General features: G+C 37.3%; 1 protein-coding gene across 1 annotated transcript in view; it reads left to right on the forward strand.

The window, feature by feature from the left end:
- KAT2B (lysine acetyltransferase 2B) overlaps positions 1-25,643 on the forward strand; it is a 324,222-nt gene that overhangs the window by 253,856 nt on the left and 44,723 nt on the right. The window contains exon 12 of the mRNA XM_053714221.1: positions 24,399-24,509. Within this exon, the coding sequence (XP_053570196.1) occupies positions 24,399-24,509 (111 nt within the window). The remainder of the gene's footprint in view (positions 1-24,398; positions 24,510-25,643) is intronic.

Raw genomic sequence — 25,643 nt, forward strand, 5'->3', positions numbered from 1 at the left:
CCAATGTAGTCCCTCTTCATAAAAAGGGTAGTAGGGAAGATTCTGCTAACTATAGGCCAGTCAGTTTGACCTCAATTGCAGGGAAATTAATGGAAACTCTTTTAAAGGAAAGACTTGTATCTTTCATTCAGACAAACAACTTAGAAGACAAAGGACAGCATGGTTTCACTGCTTGAAGATCATGCCTGACTAATCTAATTTATTTCTTTGACCATGTAACTAAAATAATAGACCAGGGAGGAGCCATAGATGTTGCATATCTAGACTTTAGCAAAGCATTTGACACTGTCCCACACAACAAACTTATTCACAAAATATATTGCCTTGGAATAGATGCTAAGATTGTTAAGTGGGTAGAATGCTGGCTTAAAGATAGATGACAGATGGTTTCAATTAATGGAGTACATTCAAATGAGGCATCAGTTACTAGTGGTGTTCCCCAATGGTCACTTTTTGGGCCTGTTTTGTTTAACATGTTCATAAGTGATATTGGAAGTGGGCTTTAGGGGAAGGTTTGCTTGTTTGCTGATGATACAAAAACTTGTAACAAGGTAGATGTTCCAGGAGGAGTTGATCAAATGAACTGTGATATTAATAAACTAGAGGACTGGTCAAATAAATGGGATCTGAAATTTAATATTACCAAGAGCAAAATTATGCATATAGGATCCAAAAACGCAAAGGCCAATTATAGTCTCAATGGTACATTACTGACTGTAATTAAAGAAGAAAGGGATTCGGGAATTATTATTTCAGATTATTTAAAATTTGGTACACAATGCCACAGTGCAGCCAGCAAGGCCAGTCAAATGCTTGGTTGCATTGGAAGAGGTTTTAGTAGCAGAAATAGCAAGGTTCTTAGGCCACTTTACAGATCATTAGTTAGACCAAATATGGAATACTGTGTACAGTTCTGGAGACCATATCTTCAGAAAGATATAAATAAACTAGAAGCTGTCCAAAGGAGGGCTACTAAAATGGTACATGGTCTAAAATATAAAACGTACAAAGAAAGACTCTATGATCTAAATATGTATAGTTTATAGGATAGAAGGGAAAGAGGTGACATGACAGAAACCTTCAAATATATGAAGGGACTTAATAAAATAGAAGCTGAAAGCATTTTTCACAAAAAAATAAATGCCAAAACAAGGGGCCACAATCTAAAGTTAGAGGGTAGCAGATTCAGGAGAAATTTGAGGAATAATTTTTTTACAGAAAGGGTGGTGGATTCATGGAATAAACTTCCATTTGAGGTGGTAAACACAAAGACTGTAAAGGAATTTTAAAATGCCTGGGACATGCATAAGGCTATCCTAAGGAAAAAGTAACATGTAATATGGGTAGACTTGATGGGCCTTTTTGGTTCTTATCTACCATCAAATTCTATGTTTCTATGAAGAGAGAACCGTTCATTTGTTTTCAGACAGACAATATCACAACTGTGGCATATGTCAATCATCAGGTTGGGACTTGCAGTCCCCAAGCTATGAAAGAAGTATCTCGGATACTTGCTTGGGCGGAATCCAGCTCCTGTCTAATTTCTGTGGTTCATATCCCAGGTATAGACAATTTGGAGGAGGATTATCTCAGCCGTCAGACTTTACATCCGGGGGAGTGGTCCCTCCATCACAATGTGTTTTCTCAAATTGTTCAGATGTGGGGTATTCCAGAAATAGATCTGATGACTTCTCATCTAAACAAGAAACTTCCCAGGTACCTATCCAGGTCCAGGGATACTCAGGCAGAAGCAGTGGATGCGTTGACACTTCCTTGGAGTTATCAACCTGCTTATATTTTCCCGCCTCTAGTTCTTCTTCCAAGAGTGATCTCCAAAATCATCATGGAACAATCGTTTGTGTTGCTGGTGGCTCCAGCATGGCCTCACAGGTTTTGGTATGTGGATCTTGTTCAGATGTCCAGTTGCCAACCTTGGCCACTTCCATTAAGGCCGGACCTTCTGTCTCAAGGTCCATTTTTCCATCAGGATCTCAAATCATTAAATTTAAAGGTATGGAAATTGAACACCTAGTGCTTAGTCATAGGGTTTCTCTGACTCAGTGATTAATACTATGTTACAAGCTCGTAAATCTGTTTCTAGAAAGATTTATTATCAAGTTTGGAAGATTTATATTTCATGGTGTTCTGCTCATAAATTCTCTTGGCATTCTTTCAAAATTCCTAGAATTCTACAGTTCCTTCAGGATGGTTTAGATAAGGGTTTGTCTGCAAGTTCCTTGAAGGGACAAATCTCTGCTCTTTCTGTTTTATTTCACAGAAAGATTGCTAAACTTCCTGATATTCACTGTTTTGTACAGGCTTTGGTTCGTATCAAGCCTGCCATTAAATCAATCTCTTCTCCTTGGAGTCTTAATTTGGTTTTGAAGGCTTTACAGGCTCCTCCTTTTGAGCCTATGAATTCTTTGGACATTAAACTACTAAGTGTTGTTCCTTTTGGCCATCTCTTCTGCTAGAAGAGTTTCTGAATTATCTGCTCTTTCTTGTGAATCTCCTTTTCTGATTTTTCATGGTTGTGAATTTTTCAAGGTTGTGAATTCTAACAACATTAATAGAGAAATTGTTGTCCCTTCTTTGTGTCCTAATCCTAAGAATTCTTTGGAGAGATCCTTACATACTTTGGTGCTGTTTCCTTGGCTTCGTGGTTAAAGCTTTTGATTCATCAAGCTTATTTGTAGTCGGGTCAAGCCCCGCCTCAGAGAATTACAGCTTATTCTACTAGATCAGTCTCCACTTCATGGGCTTTTAAGACTGAAGCTTCAGTTGATCAGATTTGCAAAGCAGCAACTTGGTCTTCTTTGCATACATTTACTAAATTCTACCGTTTTGATGTATTTGCTTCTTCGGGAAGCAGTTTTTGGTAGAAAAGTTCTTCAAACAGCTGTTTTAGTTTGATTCTTCTGCTTATGATTTAAGTTTTTCTTTTCATTTATGAGAATAAACTTATATTTTGGGTTGTGGATTAATTTTTTTCAGCAAAAAATGGCTTTTTTTATATTGTCCCTTCCTCTTTAGTGACTCTTGCGTGGAGTTCCACATCTTAGGTATTGCTATCCCATACGTCACTAGCTCATGGACTCTTGCCAATTACATGAAAGAAAACATAATTTATGTAAGAACTTACCTGATAAATTCATTTCTTTCATATTGGCAAGAGTCCATGAGGCCCACCCTTTTTATGGTGGTTATGTTTTTTCGTATAAAGCACAATTATTTCCAAATTCCTTTGTTGATGCTTTTTACTCCTTTCTTTATCACCCCACTACTTGGCTATTCGTTAAACTGAATTGTGGGTGTGGTGAGGGGTGTATTTATAGGCATTTTGAGGTTTGGGAAACTTTGTCCCTCCTAGTAGGATTGTATATCCCATACGTCACTAGCTCATGGACTCTTGCCAATATGAAAGAAATGAATTTATCAGGTAAGTTCTTACATAAATGATGTTTTTATAATTATCTGTGGAAGCAACATTTGTTTGATCACATAACTGACATGGTCATTATCATTAGATTCCCACAGGAGACATCACTTTAATGAGATTTCATTTAACTTAGGGACACAAAACACTACAATATACTACAAAAACTACTACAGGTCAGCACAGGAATATAGTAAAAGATGGATTTCAGCATGTTGGCACTCATGACTTGAGGGAGGCGAGAAATACTATGCTAATAAAATTTATTTAGGGCCAGATTACGAGTGTAGCGCAATATTGCGCTTACGCAAGCGCAATTTTTGTGCTCCACACAGTAATACCAATGCACGTAAATGTGTGCTGGTATTACAAGCATAGGCTCCAATAACAGCCTCATTTTCATGCTGGCAGTCACAGCAAACAACCTATCGAAATGTAGGGGGCAAATTGTGCAGCAATAAATAAATGTATATGCTGATATACATATATATTTATCTGTTAATTTGTGTATATACACATATCAGCACATAAATATATATGTATAGAAGCTTATACATATATTTCTAATAGAGAAAATACAGTCCCCTCCATGTAAAGGCTCTTAAAGGGACAGTCAACACCAGAATTGTTGTTGTTTTAAAAGATAGATAATCCCTTTATTACCCATTCCCCAGTTTTACATAACCAACACTGTTATATTAATATACTTTTTACCTCTGTGATCAACTTGTATTTTAGCATCTTCTGACAGCCCCCTGATCACATGACATTTAATTTATTATCTATTGACTTTAATTTTAGCCAATTAGTGCAGTGTCTGCCACAATCCACGGGCGTGATCACAATGTTATCTATATGGTTTACATGAACTAGCTCTCCCCTGTTGTGAAAGCAAATAAAAAAGAATGTGATAAGAGGCGGCCTTCAAGGGCTTAGAAATTATCATACGAGCCTTCCTAGGTTTAGCTTTCAACTAAGAATACCAAGAGAACAAAGCAAAATTGGTGATAAAAGTAAATTGGAAAGTTGTTTAAAATGACATGCCCTATTTGAAACATGACAGTTTTTTTGGACTTGACTGTCCCTTTAAGGCTCTTTTTTTTTTCCAAACACCCCACATCCCCTCACTTTAACCCCTTATAAATGCTTTGTGCAGTTTAAAAACAAAAAAATGCTATTTATTTGGGGGGCAATTGGGCAATTTTTTCTTTTTAACAAAGGTCTGACCTCTCGTTAATTGCGCTTAGCGCAAAGTGAAACCACGAGCTCACTGTCATATTAACCAGCCACTTGGCTGGTTATTTAACTTGCACAATTTTACCCCTTTACGAGCGCACATTAAGAAGGCGCCTTACTTGTAATCTGGCCCTTAGTGTTTAATGTAATGTTTAATAGACATTACATTACATTACTTAGCTTGTGTGTGTTTAATGAAATTTATAAGTTTAGTTTAAGATGTGATGGGCAATAAATAACCAAGTGGAAATGATAAGCTCTACAACTGAAATGATTTATATTTCTTTAGTTTCTCCTAATTTGAGCATGAGTTCCTCTTGTAGTCAGTTTAGACCTGGGCAAAATGTGTTAAACTTTCAGCTAGATCACGAGTTTTGAGCGCTATAGGGAAATTAACGAACGCAACAAAAGTTGCATTATTTAATCCCCTTATAGCGCAGCCATTACAAGATTTTCAAAACCCAGCTTGTGCGGGCGATATGGTGCTTTTAAGCTCCATGCTGCACCAAAAACAAGCGCTGTTTTGACGTGCTCGTGCACGCTTTCCCCATAGACATCAATGGGGAGAGCAGGTCAGAAAAAAGTCTAACACCTGCATTCGCGGAATGAAAAGCTTCGTAACGCAGCCCTATTGATGTCTATGGGGAAAAAGAAAATAATGTTTAAACCTAACACCCTAACATAAACCCTACGTCTAAACACCCCTAATCTGCCGCCCCCGACATCGGCGGGCACCTACCTACAGTTATTAACCCCTAATCTGATGCTCCCGATATTGCCGCCACCTAAATAAAGTTATTAACCCCTAATCTGCCACTCCCAATATTGCCGCCACTATACTAAAGTTATTAACCCCTATTCCGCCGCACCCTAACATCGCCACCACTATATTAAAGTTATTAACCCCTATTCCGCCGCTCCCCGACATCGTCGCCACTAAATAAAGTTATTAACGCCTAAACCTCTGGCCTCCCACATCGCAACAACCGAAATTAAACTATTAACCCCTACACCTACCTCTAAACCTAACCCTAACACCCCCTAACTTTATTATAATTAAAATAGATCTAAATTAAATTTACAATTTTTAACTAAATACATACTTACCTGTGGAAAAAAACCTAAGCTAGCTACAATATAACTAATTGTTACATTGTAGCTAGCTTAGGTTTTATTTTTATTTCACGGGTAAGTTTGTATTTTTTTTACTAGGTAGACTAGTTAGTAAATAGTTATTAACTATTTACTAACTACCTAGTTAAAATAAATACAAACTTACCTGTCAAATAAATCCTAAGCTGCCTTTCACTAAAACCTAACATTACAAAAATAAAAAAACACTAAAATTACAAAAAATAAAAAAACCTACCATTGCAAAAAACAACAAAATTATCCAAAAAAATTAAAAAGTATTCCTAAAAAACACCCCAAAATAAAAAAGCCTAATCTAGAATAAACTACCAAGGGCCCTTAAAAGGGCCTTTTGTAGGGCATTGCCCTAAGTTAAACAGCTCTTTTGCTACGAAAAAAAAACACCCCCTAACAGTATACAAACCCCCACCCCACAAACTATCAAAGGGCCCTTAAAAGGGCCTTTTGGGGGGCCCTTAAAAGGGCATTTTGTAGGGCATTGCCCTAAGTTAAACAGCTCTTTTGCTACAAAAATAAACAACCTCCCCTAACAGTATACAAACCCCCACTCCCCGAACTACCAAGTGCCTTTTGTAGGGCATTGCCCTAAGTAAAACAGCTCTTATGGTACAAAAAAAAAACACCCCCTAAAAAAATACATTACACAAAATAACAAACGAATTATCAAAAATAATAAAAATGATTCCTATTCTAATACCCATTAAAAAAACACCCCAAAATAAGAAACCTAATCTAGAATAAACTACCAATGGCCCTTAAAAGGGCCTTTTGTACGGCATTGCCCTACAGCCATTGCAGCTCTTTTAGTGAATAAAAAAATACAAATACCCACTAACATTACAAACACCCCCCCAACCCACAAAATAAAAAAAAATATCTAAAAAACCTAAGCTACCCATTGCCCTGAAAAGGGCATTTGTATGGGCATTGAACTTAAAAGGGCATTGCCCTTAAAAGGGCATTTAGCTCTTTTGCTGCCGAAACCTTAAAAAAAACACTAACCCCCGATGATCCACTTACAGTTTTTGAAGTCCCGCTTGAACGATCTTCATCCCGGCGGAGAAGTCCTCATCCAGACAGCGAAAGTCTTCATCCAGACGGCCTCTTCAATCTTCATCCTGGCGAGAAGTCTTCTTCCAGATGGCCTCTTCAATCTTCATCCAGGCTGCATCTTCTATCTTGATCCCAGCGGCGCAGAGCGGGTCCATCCTGAAGACATCCGGCGCGGAGCATACTCTTCATACGGTTGCCGCTGTACACTGAATCTTCAATGCAAGGTACGCGATTCAAGATGGTGTCCCTTGCATTCCTATTGGCTAAAAGATTTAAATCAGCCAATAGGAATTAGAGCTGCTAAAATCCTATTGGCTGTTCAAATCGGGGTTAGTGTTAGGTTTTTTTAAGGGTTTTTTGGGTGTTTTTTTTTTTAGATTAGGGTTTGGGCAGCAAAAGAGCTAAATGCCCATTCAAATGCCCTTTTCAGGGCAATGGGTAGCTTAGGTTCTTTTAGATTAAGGTTTTTTATTTTGGGGGGGATGGTTGGGTGGTGGGTTTTACAGTTGGGGGGTCTTTGTATTTTTATTTTTACAGGTAAAAGAGTTAATATCTTTGGGGCAATGCCCCACAAAAGGCCCTTTTAAGGGCCATTGGTAGTTTATTGTAGGCTAGGGTTTTTTTTAATTTGGGTGGGCTTTTTTATTTTGATAGGGCTATTAGATTAGGTGAAATTCTTTTTTATTTTTGATAATTTAGTTTGTTATTTTCCGTAATTTAATGTTTGTTATTTTTTGTAATTTTGTCTTTTTTTTTTTTTGTAATTAGATACTTTGTAATTTTTAGAGTAGAGTTAGGATTTTTTTAATGTCTAGTTTATTTTATTTTAATTGATAGTTAGTTTAATAATTATATTAGTTTAATTGTTAGTTTAAACTTAGATTTTTTAATTTGACAGGTAAATATTTATTTAATTTAAGATAGGAAAATTGTAATTTTAATATAAAGTTAAGGGGGCGTTAGGTTTAGGGGTTACTAGTTTAAATTAGTTTATTGCGATGTTGGGGGCTTTCGATTTAGGGGTTAATAGTTTAAATTAGTATATTTCATTGTGGGGGCTTGCGGTTTAGGGTTTAATAGGTTTATTATCGTGGCGACGTTGTAGGGCTTAATAACTTTAGTATAGCGGGGGCGAATGGCAGATTAGGGGTTAATAATATTTAAATAGTGTTTGCGATGTGGGAGGGCAGCGGTTTAGGGGTTAATAAGTTTATTATAGTGGTGATGATGTCGGGAGCAGCGGAATAGGGGTTAATACATTTATTATAGTGTTTGCAATGCAGGAGGGCCTCGGTTTAGGGGTTAATAGGTAGTTTATGGGTGTTAGTGTACTTTGTAACACATTAGTTATGAGTTATATGTTACAGCTTTGTAAAACTCATAACTACTGACTTTAGATGGCATTATGGATCTTGTTGTTATAGGGTGTAACGCTCGCTTTTTAACCTCCCAGAAAAACTCGTAATACCAGCGCTATGGAAATCCCATGCAAAAACGTCATTTTTACGAGTGTGGTACTGATGTTGCGTTACAGGCTAAAAGGCTTGGGGTACACCTATACCGACAAGACTTGGAATGGCTACGTTACTGTTTTAATACTCAAAATACCATATTTTCAGCATTAAAAGACGAACACAGACTTGTAATCTGTAGCTGTTTATGTGTAAATGATCTTCCCAGGAGTTTTGTTTATGCATATATTTTAAACCTTCAGTTTAGATTTGTTTGTTGTGATTTTTTTCTGGAACCATGATTTTGAACTAAATGGTATTTCTTTCCTAAGATATGGTGAGTTCACGACTTGAGTAATTTCTGTTGGGAATATCACTCCTGGCCAGCAGGAGGAGGCAAAGAGCACCACAGTTAAACTGCTAAGTATCACTCCCTTACCCACAACCCCCAGTCATTCTCTTTACCTTCGGTGCATGGAGGAGGAGAAGTTTAGGTGTCTGAAGAAATATTATGATTTAATCTTCAAGCAAGTTTTTGGGTATAGCCATATTCCACGTCATTCCTTGCAGTCGGGTAGTGGTGGCTTTAAAGCAGTTAGGAACTTGTAAAGAGGTACTTACTGTGTTTTCCTAACAATTGCTGCCCTATTTTAGAAAGCCAGAGTTTGTTACTCTGTTCTTTCTTTTTCAAAGGTCTCTGTGAAGAACTGTGTCTTTTCATACCTTGTAACTTTCTACATGCCGGACAGCAGAAAAGGTAAGTGCTTTTTCTTCCAGTTGGGGAGACCATGCACTTAATAAATTAAAAGACACTTTTATTGGGACATAAATAATCCTGTTGTATGGGTTACACTGGGGCATGAAGCAGGCACTGTAGCATGTGTGAGACTAACATTTAAATTATTTTAAAAAGAAAGGGTAAAATGTTTTTATTAGGCTTTATTTTCTGACACATATTTACTTGATTAAACAATACAAGTTTAAACTGAAAGTAAGGCTGACAAATTTTTCTATTTCAGCAGTTTATTAATTTCCCCTTTGCTTTAAAATAAAACAATGCAACATTTTAAACTGTACTCAGTGTACCAGGAGGCTGTTTTTAGTGTCTCTGTGTGTCCGAGCACTAATTTGAGCTTGGCAGTTGTGGTCACGTGACCGGCTTTACTTCATAACGTTTCTGAGGAAAAAGTTGTTTTTCTCTATTTCTGGGTGATCCGGTCTTAATTGGTAGCGGTAAGGCACCTTAGTAATTATGGGTTTGACTGAGGGGTATTTTAGAAGTTTATTTGATGTTTATTAAATGTTTTTTCTTAACTTTTCTCACATAATTTTAGCTGGGGATCAATCCTAATTTGGGATAAAATTTAAAGTGTAGTTTTTCTTTGGCTTAATTTAATTGAATATTAAAATCTTTGAAACTTATCTGTACATGTTTATTTGCTGTATCACAACATGTCTGATATGGAGCAAGAGCCTGCTCTCATGAATTCATGCTTATTATGTTTAGATGCACAAATTGCAGCTCCTATGCAATTTTGTTCTTCATGTGTCAAGAAAACCTTTCAAAATAAAGGTAAATTTTTTGAGCCTAATGTCTCTCAGGATGATGCTGTTAAAATAATACCTCAGCTTTCTCCTACGTCCCAAGCCTCAATGCCGCCACATGCAATGCCCTGCGGTTCCTCTATAACTCCTAGTGGTGTTTATTTAAAAGCAGAAATTGCTGCCCAGATATCTTCAGCGGAAATCTAGAAATTCAGAAAGTAAGGTGCCTGTCCTCACTTCTGCTTCCTAAGTTACCCTTTCTCATAAGTCTGATGAGGAAGATACATCAGGACTTTCTGAGGGTGAAATCTCAGATTCGGACAGTATAATTCCTTCTTCTGAGACTGTGGTGGTATCCTTCAGATTTAAGCTTGAACACCTTTGTGTATTGTTAAAGGAGGTTTTAGCTACTTTAGATGACTCTGATACCCCTTTCGTTGTAACTCCTAAGAAATCTAGTAAACGTAATAGTTTCTTTGATGAACCTCTTCTGAGGTTTTTTCTGTGCCAGACCGTGCTAGGGAGATTATCTAACAGCAGTGGGAGAAACCATGTCTTTTTCCCCATCTCCCATTTTTAAGAAAATGTTTCCTGTTGAGGACTCCATTAAAGACCCTTGGTATACTGTACCCAAAGTTGAAGGGCCCATTTCAACTCTGGCTAAGAGAACCACTATTCCTATTGAAGATAGCTGCTCTTTTAAGGATCCGATGGACAAAAAGCTGAAGGCTTATTTGAAAAAGATTTATGTTCATCAAGGTCTCCAATGGCAACCTGGGGTTTGTATTGCCACCGTGACTAGTGCGGCATCTTATTGGTTCAATGCCTTGTCTGATTCTCTTCAAGTAGAGACTTCCTTGGATGAAATTCAAGATAGGATTAAAGATCTTACGTTGGCCAATTCCTTTATTGCAGATGCCATTTTACAGGTTGTTAGACTAGGAGCTAAAACTTCTAGTTTCGCTGTCCTTGCCCGCAGGGCGTTATGGTTGAAATCCTGGTCTGCGGACGTTTCCTCTAAAGTCAAGCTTCTGGCGATTCCTTACAAGGGCAAAACCTTGTTTGGACCCGGTTTGGCAGAAATGATCTCTGATATTATGGGTGGAAAAGGGTCTTTTTCTAATTTAAGATAAGAAAAATAGGTCTAAAGGACGTCAGAGTAATTTCCGTTCCTTTCGTAACTTCAGAGGAAAGCCTTCCCCTTCTTATTCCAAGCAGGGACTATCCAAGTCTTCTTGGAAACCCAATCAGTCTTGGAACAAGGGGAAACAATCAAAGAAACCTGCAGCTGATTCCAAATCAGCATGAAGGGATTGTCCCCAATCCAGGATCGGATCAGGTGGGGGGCAGACTTTCTCGGTTCTCTTAAGCCTGGATACAAGATGTCCCAGATCGCTGGACTGTGGGCATAGTATCCCAAGGTTACAAATTTCAATTCAAGACTTTTCCTCCCAGAGGCAGATTCCATCTCTCAAGATTATCTGCAGACCATATAAAGAGAGAGGCTTTCTTGAAATGTTTACAACATCTTTCCTCCCTGGGAGTGATAGTTCCAGTTCCAGTGCAGGAACAGGGTCTTGGGTTCTATTCCAACCTATTTGTGGGTCCCAAAAAAGAGGGAACTTTCCGTCCCATTCTAAACTTGAAGTGTCTAAACAAGTTTCTCAAAGTTCCATCCTTCAATATGGAGATTATACACTCCATTCTTCCTTTAGTAAAAGAGGCAAGTGTGGGAGGGGTCCCGGGCGCCAACTGACGGAGGCTAGGTGTACTACAGCTGTTTAATAGAATAGAGAAATTTAATAAAAACAATATAAAAAAATATAAAAAAATATATAAAAACAGTGTATACATATACATATTCTCATGGATCCATGGTTAATAGCAGGAGATATAATACAATCAACATAAAAACATTAGACCACAGTTAAAATACAATGGAAACAATTAATGCTAGTTCAAATATATGTACTGGCTGATGCAGTCCTTATATAGCAAAGCGTTCAAGTAAAATGGTCTGCTCCAGTGAGGTATGGTGAGACCAAAAATGATATCCAAATATGACAAACCAATAAGTGTCCCCGAGAAAAACAGTGATCGAAGAATAAGTTAAAATATTCAAAAATTATTCAAAAATTATATATGTGAATTCTAGTGCTCCTGTTAAAATCGGGATTCAAAAGTGAGGATATTCAAAAGAACAAAAGGAAAAAATGGATGTAGAAAAAACTTTCTGGTGTAAAAGGTAAAACAATATAGTTCCACAAAATAGACAGTAAGTTATAGTCTGTTTGTAAAATAAAATAACAATTCGGTGTGAAAAAATCAAATGTAGTGTTATATCCAAGTGAAAGACAGATTGGGGAACTTGGAGTGCTGGCTCCTTAGTGCAGCGTGATGTGCAATTGAGACAACGGTCTCTAACAAGAGTGAGGAAAAAACTCCAAAAAATAACTCCAAAAAATAAAATATAAAAGAAACTCGTCAAACAATCCTGTGGAAAAAACAAAACAAAAAGACAGCAATGTGCAGAAAATCAAAGACAATCAACTAAGATTGAAATTAAACTCACCAGTACTGGTCTACGCGTTTCGGCCTTATATAGGCTTGATGAGTCTTGATAAAGGCCTATATAAGGCCGAAACGCGTAGACCAGTACTGGTGAGTTTAATTTCAATCTTAGTTGATTGTCTTTGATTTTCTGCACATTGCTGTCTTTTTGTTTTTTCCACAGGATTGTTTGACGAGTTTCTTTTATATTTTATTTTTTGGAGTTATTTTTTGGAGTTTTTTCCTCACTCTTGTTAGAGACCGTTGTCTCAATTGCACATCACGCTGCACTAAGGAGCCAGCACTCCAAGTTCCCCAACCTGTCTTTCACTTGGATATAACACTACATTTGATTTTTTCACACCGAATTGTTATTTTATTTTACAAACAGACTATAACTTACTGTCTATTTTGTGGAACTATATTGTTTTACCTTTTACACCAGAAAGTTTTTTCTACATCCATTTTTTCCTTTTGTTCTTTTGAATATCCTCACTTTTGAATCCCGATTTTAACAGGAGCACTAGAATTCACATATATAATTTTTTAATAATTTTTGAATATTTTAACTTATTCTTGGATCACTGTTTTTCTCGGGGACACTTATTGGTTTGTCATATTTGGATATCATTTTTGGTCTCACCATACCTCACTGGAGCAGACCATTTTACTTGAACGCTTTGCTATATAAGGACTGCATCACCCAGTACATATATTTGTACTAGCATTAATTGTTTCCATTGTATTTTAACTGTGGTCTAATGTTTTTATGTTGATTGTATTATATCTCCTGCTATTAACCATGGATCCATGAGAATATGTATATGTATACACTGTTTTTATATATTTTTTTATATTGTTTTTATTAAATTTCTCTATTCTATTAAACAGCTGTAGTACACCTAGCCTCCGTCAGTTGGCGCCCGGGACCCCTCCCACACTTGTAGTTTTTTAGGTGCTAGCTAGGTTTCACCTCTCCCAGGCTAATAGGTGCTTGCTGGCGCTTTGAGTATACCCATCACACTTTAGTAAAAGAGGGTCAGTTCATGACAACCATAGACCTAAAGGATGCGTATCTTCATGTTCCTATTCACAGGGACCATCACAGATTCATGAGATTTGCCTTTCTGGACAAACATTTCCAGTTTGTGGCCCTTCCATTTGATCTAGCCATGGCTCCTAGAGTTTTTTCAAAGGTTCTGGGGGCTCTTTTGGCAGTGATCCATTCTCGTGGAATTGCTGTGGCACCCTACCTGGACGACATATTGGTTCAGGCACCATCTTTTCAACAAGCAAAATTTCACAGAGAGATATTGTTGTCTTTTCTTCGTTCCCACGGATGGAATGTGAATCTGGAAAAAAGCTCACTTTCCCCTGCTACAAGAGTTGTGTTCTTAGGGACCATAATAGATTCTCTATTGATGAAGATTTTTCTGATAGAGGTCAGGAAAAACAAAATCATTTGCTCTTGCCTCTCTCTTCAGGCTACTGCTCATACTTCAGTGACTCAATGTATGGAGGTAATCGGTCTGATGGTGGCTTCCATGGACACCATTCCTTTTGCTTGATTCTATTTGAGAGCTCTCCAGTTGTGCATGCTCAGACAATGGAATGGTGACCATGCGGATCTATCTCAGAGCATAGAGTTAGATCAGTTGTCAAGGGACTCTCTCTCCCGTGGTGGATTTCTCAGGAACATCTGTCTCAGGGCACATGCTTTCGGAGACCTTACTGGGTGATCATGACCATGGACGCCAGCCTGCTGGGCTGGGGAGCAGTCTGGAACTCTTTAAAAGCTCAGGGCCTGTGAACTCGGGAGGAGTGCTCTTCCCATCAACATCTTGGAGTTGAAGGCAATTTACAATGCTCTATTGGCATAGCCTCAGATGTCCTCAGCCCAGTTTATCAGGTTCCAGTCAGACAACATAACCTCTGTGGCTTACATCAATCACTAGGGAGGAACTCAGAGTTCCTTAGCCATGAAGGAGGTTACTCTGATTCTTCAGTGGGCAGAGACCCACAATTGCTTTCTATCTGCCATCCACATTCCAGGAGTAGACAACTGGGAAGAGGATTTTCTGAGCAGACAGACTTTTCACCCCGGGGAGTGGGAACTCCATCCGAAGGTGTTTTCCAGCTTTGTCCTTAAATGGGGGGTGCCGGAGTTAGATCTGATGGTGTCCCGTCAGAACGCCAAGCTTCCAAGGTACGGTTCAAGGTCAAGAAATCTGCAGGCTGTTCTGATAGATGCTCTGGTGCTTCCTTGGGTTTTCAGGTAGGCATACCTGTTTCCTCCGTTTGCTCTCCTTCCACAAGTCATTGCTCGTATCAATATACAAAGTGCAAAGTAGGTGCGCCGTCTTCGTAAGAACAGTGGCTTAAGTGCGGCGTAGAAATGTATTATACAGGTATACCTCACTGTACAGCGCTTCACTTTACAGCGCTTCGCTAATGCAGCGCTCTGTGGAGCTCAACCTCCAAGGATTTTGAAACAGTGCTGTAATCATTGTGATATTACAATAAAGGGATCTGACAGCATTTAGTTATGCTTAGTTCACTACATGTATGTATGTATACATTTTACCTGATGAAACGGACAGGAGCTTGTGGCCGAGAAACGCGTCCTAAGCTCTCATAATAAAGTGTTTTTAACTTTATTTACTTACTACAGCATTACTTTCTTTTTATTCTGCCTGCCAAGTTTTATCTGTCATTTTTAGACAGCACTATTTCTCCAACTATTTGGAGGGCTGCCCTTTCAAATACTCCCGTCTCCAGCGTCTGCTATACGCAGAGACCAACCGCTTGCTGTTTGTCTATACAGCACAACACCAGAGGATCCTGCTTTCACTCACGGAGGAGAGTCCACAGCGGCCCATCCAGGAAACTTGAGTCCATTCGGCTCCAGCGTACTGACTGCTGATTCAAATGTCAGTCTGCTCATTTGCACCTCTTTCAACAAAGGTGCCAATATCCTTGTGAGTATATTACCACTTGTTATTCTCTCACTGTGACCCATTACTGTTGGAACCCACTTGCACTATGAGGCGCTGTCTTTCTTTTTACTATTTCTAGAGACTGTGTTTTGATCAGACATATCAAAGACTAGCTGCCTGTTGTACCGTGAATCCTTCCGGCTCCAAACATTTCCACTGCGATAAGGACTTCAAAAACCCTGCTTCAGAGACATTGATACTTGTTGGCATCACTTTCCAGCACTTCATTTTACGGGACTCTTATCACGATAAGCTATTATTATTTTTTCTATATAAACAATTGTTTGATTACAAGTATATTTATCTATTATATATTTTTATGTTTTTTGTTTTCCCATATATATTTTTTCTTTGTATATGAATTGATTCAATCATTGCAGCTTTTGAATTTTACACCTACTACATTGGTATTATCACTTATATTCTTTTACACATCACATATTATTGTGTTAGCAAACTTCATACACACCACTTTACAATATTCTTTCACAATCAATGTGAGTATTTAATCCATTCTTATACCACATTCCTATTTTTTCACACACACCCTCCACATCATCATATTTTTTCATATTTATTTTTACACCAGAAACACATTAGGCGCATGCTATTACCTATTCGCTAATTGGTATTTTTTCATGTTTATATGAGACATATGAGATATATCATACTCATTCTGCATTTTATCCAATAAAGGGTTAAGAGTAAACTATTGTATTACTAGTTGTATTTTTATCAGATATCTGCCAAGACTGATATTCTCAATTATTCAATATTAGATCAAGAGACATTACACTTTTTTAGACATCACGCCTTATTATTTTTTTCGACTTTCTATTCTCATCTCAGATCTTATTAGCCACTATTTCTTATAACATTATATTTCTTATAACATTATATTTCTTATAACATTATATGTTTGTTAGCACATGCAGGCCTAGATTTGGAGTTCGGCGGTAGCCGTCAAAACCAGCGTTAGAGGCTCCTAACGCTGGTTTTGGCCGCCCGCTGGTATTTGGAGTCAGTGATTAAAGGGTCTAACGCTCACTTTTCAGCCGCGACTTTTCCATACCGCAGATCCCCCTACGCCATTTGCGTAGCCTATCTTTTCAATGGGATCTTTCTAACGCTGGTATTTAGAGTCGTTTCTGAAGTGAGCGTTAGAGCTCTAACGACAAAATTCCAGCCGCCTGAAAATAGCAGGAGTTAAGAGCTTTCTGGCTAACGCCGGTTTATAAAGCTCTTAACTACTGTACCCTAAAGTACACTAACACCCATAAACTACCTATGTACCCCTAAACCGAGCTCCCCCCACACCGCCGCCACTCGATTAAAATTTTTAACCCCTAATCTGCCGACCGCCACCTACGTTATATTTATGTACCCCTAATCTGCTGCCCCTAACCCCGCCGACCCCTGTATTACATTTATTAACCCCTAACTTGCCCCCCACAACGTCGCCGCCAGCTACTTAAAATAATTAACCCCTAATCTTCCGACCGCAAATCGCCGCCACCTACGTTATCCCTATGTACCCCTAATCTGCTGCCCCTAACATCGCCGACCCCTATATTATATTTATTAACCCCTAATCTGCCCCCCTCAACGTCGCCGACACCTGCCTACACTTATTAACCCCTAATCTGCCGAGCGGACCTGAGCGCTACTATAATAAAGTTATTAACCCCTAACCCGCCTCACTAACCCTATCATAAATAGTATTAACCCCTAATCTGCCCTCCCTAACATCGCCGACACCTACCTTCAATTATTAACCCCTAATCTGCCGACCGGAGCTCACCGCTATTCTAATAAATGTATTAACCCCTAAAGCTAAGTCTAACCCTAACACTAACACCCCCCTAAGTTAAATATAATTTAAATCTAACGAAATAAATTAACTCTTATTAAATAAATGATTCCTATTTAAAGCTAAATACTTACCTGTAAAATAAATCCTAATATAGCTACAATATAAATTATAATTATATTATAGCTATTTTAGGATTAATATTTATTTTACAGGCAACTTTGTTATTATTTTAACCAGGTACAATAGCTATTAAATAGTTAAGAACTATTTAATAGTTACCTAGTTAAAATAATAACAAATTTACCTGTAAAATAAATCCTAACCTAAGTTATAATTAAACCTAACACTACCCTATCAATAAAATAATTAAATAAACTACCTACAATTACCTACAATTAACCTAACACTACACTATCAATAAATTAATTAAACACAATTCCTACAAATAAATACAATTAAATAAACTAGCTAAAGTACAAAAAATAAAAAAGATCTAAGTTACAGAAAATAAAAAAATATTTACAAACATAATAAAAATATTACAACAATTTTAAACTAATTACACCTACTCTAAGCCCCCTAATAAAATAACAAAGCCCCCCAAAATAAAAAATTCCCTACCCTATTCTAAATTAAAAAAGTTACAAGCTCTTTTACCTTACCAGCCCTGAACAGGGCCCTTTGCGGGGCATGCCCCAAGAATTTCAGCTCTTTTGCCTGTAAAAAAAACACATACAATACCCCCCCCCAACATTACAACCCACCACCCACATACCCCTAATCTAACCCAAACCCCCCTTAAATAAACCTAACACTAAGCCCCTGAAGATCTTCCTACCTTGTCTTCACCATACCAGGTTCACCGATCCGTCCTGAAGAGCTCCTCCGATGTCCTGATCCAAGCCCAAGCGGGGGCTGAAGAGGTCCATGATCCGGTCAAAGTCTTCATCCAAGCGGGGCAGAAGAGGATCTTCCATCCGATTGAAGTCATCATCCAGGCGGCATCTTCGATCTTCTTCCATCCGGAGCGAAGCGGCAGGATCCTGAAGACATCCAGCGCGGAACATCCATCCGGACCGACGACTGAACGACGAATGACTGTTCCTTTAAGGGACGTCATCCAAGATGGCGTCCCTCGAATTCCGATTGGCTGATAGGATTCTATCAGCCAATCGGAATTAAGGTAGGAATTTTCTGATTGGCTGATGGAATCAGCCAATCAGAATCAAGTTCAATCCGATTGGCTGATCCAATCAGCCAATCAGATTGAGCTCGCATTCTATTGGCTGTTCCGATCAGCCAATAGAATGCGAGCTCAATCTGATTGGCTGATTGGATCGGCCAATCGGATTGAACTAGATTCTGATTGGCTGATTCCATCAGCCAATCAGAAAATTCTCAAGCATGTGCTCTTACTTATAATTGAATATAACAGTTATAATTGAATCTAACTGATATAATTTGCGCATCCTGTAACTGCACATGGTCAGACATATTCCCAGGTACTGTATGCATGTTCTATATAAAGTTACACTTGCATATATAATACATTTCTATGCCGCACTTAAGCAACTTTTCTTATGAAGACGGCACTCCTACTTTGCACTTTGTATATTTATATTAGGAACGATTGTGTTGGGCTATCGTTCACCTCCAGTGAGCCTGTGCGGTCTTGTCACGAGGCGCCAAACACTATAATTCATTGCTCGTATCAAACAGGAGAGGGCGTCTGTGATTCTAATAGCCCCTGCATGGCCCCGCAGGATCTAGTTTGCAGACCTAGTGGAGATGTCATCTCTCCCACCTTGTAGACTACCTCTGAGGTAGGACCTCCTGATTCAGGGTCCCTTCCTTCATCCAAATCTCGTTTCTCTGAAGCTGACTGCTTGTAGATTGAACGCTTAGTTCTGTCTAAGCGTGGTTTTTCTGAGTCGGTCATTGAGACCATGATTCAGGCTCGCAAGCCTGTTACTAGAAAGATTTACCATAAGATATGGCGTAAATATCTTTATTGGTGTGAATCCAAGGGCTACTCTTGGAGTAGAATTAGAATTCCTAGAATTTTATCATTTCTTCAGGAAGGCCTGGAGAAGGGATTGTCGGTCAATACCCTGAAGGGTCAGATTTCTGCTTTATCAGTTTTACTACATAAAGGTTTGGTGGATGTGCCAGAGTGCCAGATGTGCAATCTTTTTGTCAGGCCTTGGTCAAAGTCAGACTTGTCTTTAAGTCTGTTGCTCATCCTTGGAGCCTTAACCTTGTTCTTAAAGTTTTACAGCTGGCTCAGTTTGAGCCGTTGCATTCCAAAGACATTAAGTTGTTATCTTGAAAGGTTTTGTTTCTTGTTTCTATCTCTTCTGCTCGAAGAGTCTCGGAACTCTCAACTCTGCAGTGTGATTCCCCTTATCTTATTTTTCATGCCGATAAGGCGGTTCTTCATACTGTTAGGTTTCCTTCCTAAAGTTGTTTCTAATAGAAATATCAATCAGGAAATTGTTGTTCCCTCTCTGTGTCCTAATCCTTCTTCTTCCAAATAACGTTTGTTACACAATTTGGATGTTGTACCTGCTCTTAAATTCTACTTACAGGCAACTAAGGATTTTCGCCAGTCCTCTGCCCTCTTTGTCTGTTTCTCTGGGAAACGTAAAGGTCAGAAAGCTATTGCTACTTTTTGGTTACGAAGTATAATTTGTTTTTGCTTATGAGACTGCTAGACAGCAGCCTCCTGAGAGAATTACGACTCATTCCATAAGAGCTGTTTCCTCTTTCAAAAATGAAGCTTTTGTGGAACAAATTTGCAAGGCTGCAATTTGGTCTTCTCTAAATACTTTTTACAAATTTTACAAATGTTATACTTTTGCCTCGGCTGAGGCTTCTTTTGGGAAAAAGATTCTTCAAGCGGTGGTGCCTTCTGTTTAGGACTGTCTGTCTTGTCCCTCCTTATTTATCCGTGTCCTCTAGCTTTGGTATTGGTTCCCAAAAGTAATTACTCAAGCCGTGGACTCACCATATCTTAGGAAAGAAAAACAAAATTTATGCTTACCTGATAAATTTATTTAATTCCTGATATGGTGAGTCCACAGCCCCACCCTTTATTTTAAGACATTTGTTCTTTTGACTATAACCTCAGGCACCTCTACACCTTGTGTTACTCTTTTTTCTCCATTTCCATTCGGTCGAATGACTGGGGGTTGTGGTTAAGGGAGTGATACTTAGCAGTTTAACTGTGGTGCTCTTTGCCGCCTCCTGCTGGCCAGGAGTGATATTCCCAACAGAAATTACTCAAGCCGTGGACTCACCATATCCGGAAAAAAAGAAATTTATCAGGTAAGCATAAATTTTGTTTTTGTTAGTATGGAATAATTGTTAGGCCCTCACAAATGTAGGACATTTTATATCTCGGCTCACTCTAGTGTATACTCACCAGTAAGATTCCCCTTTATTAAGGGGCGTATAAAAATGCCCCCTTTTAACACCTTAAAGGGACATTCTAGTCAAAATCAAACATTCATGATTCAGATATGACATGCGATTTTAAACAACTTTACAATTTACTTTTATCATCAAATTTGCTTTACTATCTTGGTATTCTTTGTTGAAAGCTAAACCTAGGTAGGCTCATATGCTAATTTCTAAGCCTTTGAAGGCTTTGACAGATTTGTTTAAAGCTAGACTGTGCTAATTCATGTGTGCCATATAGATAACATTGTGCTCACTACTGTGGAGTTGTTTATGAGTCGCCACTGATTGGCTAAAATGCAAGTCTTTCAAAAGAACTGAAATAAGGGGGCAATCTGCAGAGACTTAGATAGAAGGTTATCACAGAGGTAAAAAATATATAAATATAACCGTGTAGGATATCCAAAACTGAGGAATGAGAAATAAAGGGATTATCTATATATTTAAACAATAAAAATAACAATAACCGTATAGGTTATGCAAAACTGGGGAATGAGTAATAAAGGGATTATCTATATCTTTAAACAATAAACAATCTTGAGTAGACTGTCCCTTTAAGGGCATTTCCCCTTACTAACCCACTTACATTTTTAGCTCTGTCCATCTCAGGATGGATTGTAATACGTTCATCTGACTTGGAGGACCTAGACATCAGATTCCTGCTGAGCAAGCAGCACAAATGGAGTGCATTTTTTAACAGGTTGTTTTGTTAGAGGATCCTGGCCTTCTTTGCAAGCATTCTGGTAGCAATTTTTCTGAATAGCACCAATAGTTAGCATTATGTTGGACATATGATAATGACATATGCTTGGTGATGCACACAGGGGTCTCATAGGGTTGTGTTGTTGTATAATGTGCCCCTGTTCAGGTCTGTTGTATTCCAATACTCTGCAGCAATTTGACATTGGGGAATACAGAGTAGGCAGGGGGCCGAGTACACTTAGTCCTGCAGTGCCATGCCCACTGTACAAATTGTAAGCACCATATACTAAAATGCTATTCCTCTTAAACCCAGCTGGAAACTGCCTCTAACTTAGAAAATTAGTCATGCTCCTCTGAGACTCTATGTAAATGCTATATTTGTGTAATTAGTTTCTGTACTTATACAAAGCTTTGTTTGTCCTTTTTTGTAGCAGTGAGCCAGAACAAGTTCTATGCCACAAAAATATATGTACCTTATACAATAGTTTAACTTAGAATTATAGGAAACTTTGTTTTGTGTATATTGGACAGATCAGTTGTGGGAACCGTAACCAATCAACCAATTTTACTATTACTGATATCATTGTCCAACATTCTGCTAATTTGTGTATAAAATATTCTGAATCTGATTATGATTATTTGGGCATACTTATTCTGTGTAGACATTCTAAGTCTCCTGTGAACTCCTAAAATTTAATTGGCGTTTTTAAACAGAAGAATTTGTGATTAAAGTATTAACCCATCCAGGGCTGATTTGAGAGACACAGCTCATTCTACACATGATGCCAGGGGAACAACCTATAAGATGTATGAGAAAAGAATGTCTGGCACTCCAACTAAAATTCCAAGACCTTTATTGTGTAAATTCTCCTTCAACGGAGCAAAAATAAAACACACATCTTACGGATTTTGGCTTTATGCCTTAGTCATAGATGCTCATACACGTTAGCAAACACAGGTGTATTTCAGAACAGAATCTGCAAACCATTGGTTAAACTCGAATCACATGATTAGATAAGATATTAACCTCACTGGTTAAATTACATGGAAAAAGGTGCATTGACAACTGTAAACCTAAGTTTAATTAAAGTTAAGTTAAATTAAACAGTATGCCCTGAAAAAACACACACTTATTGGTAAGAAAAATAATAGTAATAACTAAACATTTTCTGAACTATATACGAAAGCGCAGTATACAGGAAAACATATGTGAATATATTAGACCTCCCGATTCTTATTATCAAGAATAATGTAGCAAATTACAAATTACAATGTGGCTATGATAAATCTATTAAGTATTATACAAAATCATGTTAGATGGAATACATACAGTGAAACGAGTTTATACTTATAGGAGAAAATTTAAACAATATCCCAACTTATTCTAGTCGATTGTAGAATGAGTAGTTCGATGAATTAATGGAGTAAAACATGGTATAGCCCTCCAGAGGACTAGCTATAACCTACGTTATTTGTAAAGTATTAATGTCATACTCGCTAGTAATCTCCATTGCTAATGTACAGTATGTATTTATACTACTGGTGAAATAAAAAAATAATTCCCAATACAATTATAGTAGATATAGGTGGCATATGTATATATTAGAAACTATTTCTGTGTGTCGAAGATCTGAATAATTAATAAATGCTGACTAAATATTAGGTAATAAATAAATAATATTAAAGTTGTAAAAGATAATATATCAATTTCTTGGGTTTACTCCCAATAATTGATTAAATCAAACTAGGAGTTATCAAGTTATATTATCAAGTGGGATAGCAGTGTAACAGAAAGTAAGGATGTGGAAATGTGGATTTGATGGCATCCAACAAAAATCATTAAAGGGACACTGAACCCAAATTTTTTTCTTTCATGATTCAGATAGAGCATGAAATTTTAAGCAGCTTTCTAATTTACTCCTATTATCAATTTCTCTTTGTTCTCCTACTATCTTTAATTCAAAAGCAGAAATGTAAATCTTAGCAACCATACCATTTTAGGTTCAGCACCATGGATAGCGATTGCTTATTGGAGGCTTACATCTACCCACCAATAAGCAAGCATAACCCAGGTTCTCAATAAAAAATGAGCCGGCTCCTATGCATCACATTCCTGCTTTTTAAATAAAGATAGCAAGAGAACGAAGAAAAAATGATAATAGGAGTAAATTAGAAAGTTGCTTCAAATTGTATGCTCTATCTGAATCATGAAAGAAAAAAATTGGGTTCAGTATCCCTTTAAGCTAATTTGTTTTCTGAAATTTACTGTTTGTTAGTCTACATGGACAGGGCATGTGACAAGCCAAATGTGTCATTTTATGTTTCATAGCACAATGTATCATCAATATGTACAAGCAAAAGAGAGTTTCAATTCCAGATGGGCTCACTGTTCATTTTTTTTTTTGCAAGGGCAGTTTCAACCTCATGGTCAATGGAGGCAAATGCTTTACCTTCTGAACTGTGTCAGGTGGCAATTTAGAAGACACCTAACACTTTTCTTTACAAGTTGGACATTTGGCATCCAGAAACAACAATATTTGAATAGAAAAATATTGAATTATGAAATGAGCCAAGATATAGAAAATTACATTCAGGAATTAATTTCTAGTATTTCAGGTGACTTCTAAGCAAATTATTTTTTCATTTTGTGCAGAAAAAGAATTGTTGACGTATTGGTCCCACAGAGAATGTTCCTTTAGTAGATTCAGGTACCTTTTAATGGACCAACAAAATCAAGGATTGTTTTATTCCATAAACGTTCAAGACCTCATACATCTACATCTGTAGAAGATTTTGTTGGTTCATTAAAAGTTATAACAATCTACTAAATGATCATTCATTTTGTTCAGTAGGAATTTTAGCACATTGAGTGAGATACAAATCTTTGTGATTTAAAAGTTTTAACTTAATATTCTGTATAAAGCAAATACCAACAGTTATAAAATAGATATTGAGCAAAAACTAGAAATGTGGTTGCTTATTTTTTACTTTTTGTTTTACTGCAGGGCTATGGAACACATCTTATGAATCATCTGAAGGAATATCATATTAAGCATAATGTCTTGAATTTCCTTACTTATGCAGATGAATATGCAATAGGCTATTTCAAGAAACAGGTAATACAAAAATAACTGAATCCAATTAACATAAGGAAGAAGAAAATATGTCATGTTTGTAATGTAAACACAAGGTTTATTTATTTGTTTTTCGACCTTTACCAAACATGCCTTTGAGGGCCCAAGCAATTTAGTGGTAAGTGTTTTGTGTTCTGGGTACAACAGGTTTGTGTTTCATAGACAGAGTTTGGTCATTCCTGAGTTTGGGTGATTTCAGATTCCTTTGAAAAAAGAACTGAACGTAAATAGGAGTTGGATAGAGGAGAGTAACACAGTATTGCCAAATCAAAACAGAAGCATTGCATTTAAGTACATATAATAAATAGAATAAGGAATTATTTGTTACTTAAACTTACAAAATCAGTGAAAAACAAATCTTTCTTACTCATATCACTCTTGAAGTATAGCTGACACCTCATAAAATAATATATTGATCATTTAGTATTCAGCATGTTTTTGTCAAAAAAGGGCACTTCTATGCAATCAAAATGGCAGTTTTTTTTTTTGGCTGTTTCTCTGAACTGATTACACAATTTCAGCTTGCTTTAAAAAAAAAAAGCCCTATTTTTTATGTGGAGCCAAAAAGTTCTCGGTGATTACAATCCATTTTCTAAATACTTATCAACAGGTTTTCAAGACGATTTTACACTTGTATTGAATTGAACACCTAGAGGCACTTGATAATGTCCCGAACTGGCCTTTTTGAAATATTTAAATAAAAATGATAAATATTCCAAGACACTTTGGAATAATTCTATTTTGTTGCATATGTCCATGACACTCTGTAGTTGCCACAGATTACATTTTAGAGTTGTATTTTTAAACATGGATTAGATTTATGTTTATGTAGTAAACATAGATTAATTAAAGCTCGATTCATCACTATTGTATAGTCAATCTCCAGTGGGCAGGACACAGATTTACATATGAATATGTATTTAATACGTGATATCCTGTATAGCTAACTGGATTTGCAGGAAAAGTCAAATTTGAAAATCTCAACCACAACATCTAGAATTGACATATATAGCATATAGTTCTGTAAATGTTTGTTTCTTACTCATACTTGCATTGCTGTGATTGTCAGTTTCACTAAAGTCTTCTTCATAAACGCGATTAAATCTTTGTGAACAG

This window comes from Bombina bombina, chromosome 5 (genome assembly GCF_027579735.1).
Source record: "Bombina bombina isolate aBomBom1 chromosome 5, aBomBom1.pri, whole genome shotgun sequence".
NCBI lineage: Eukaryota > Metazoa > Chordata > Amphibia > Anura > Bombinatoridae > Bombina > Bombina bombina.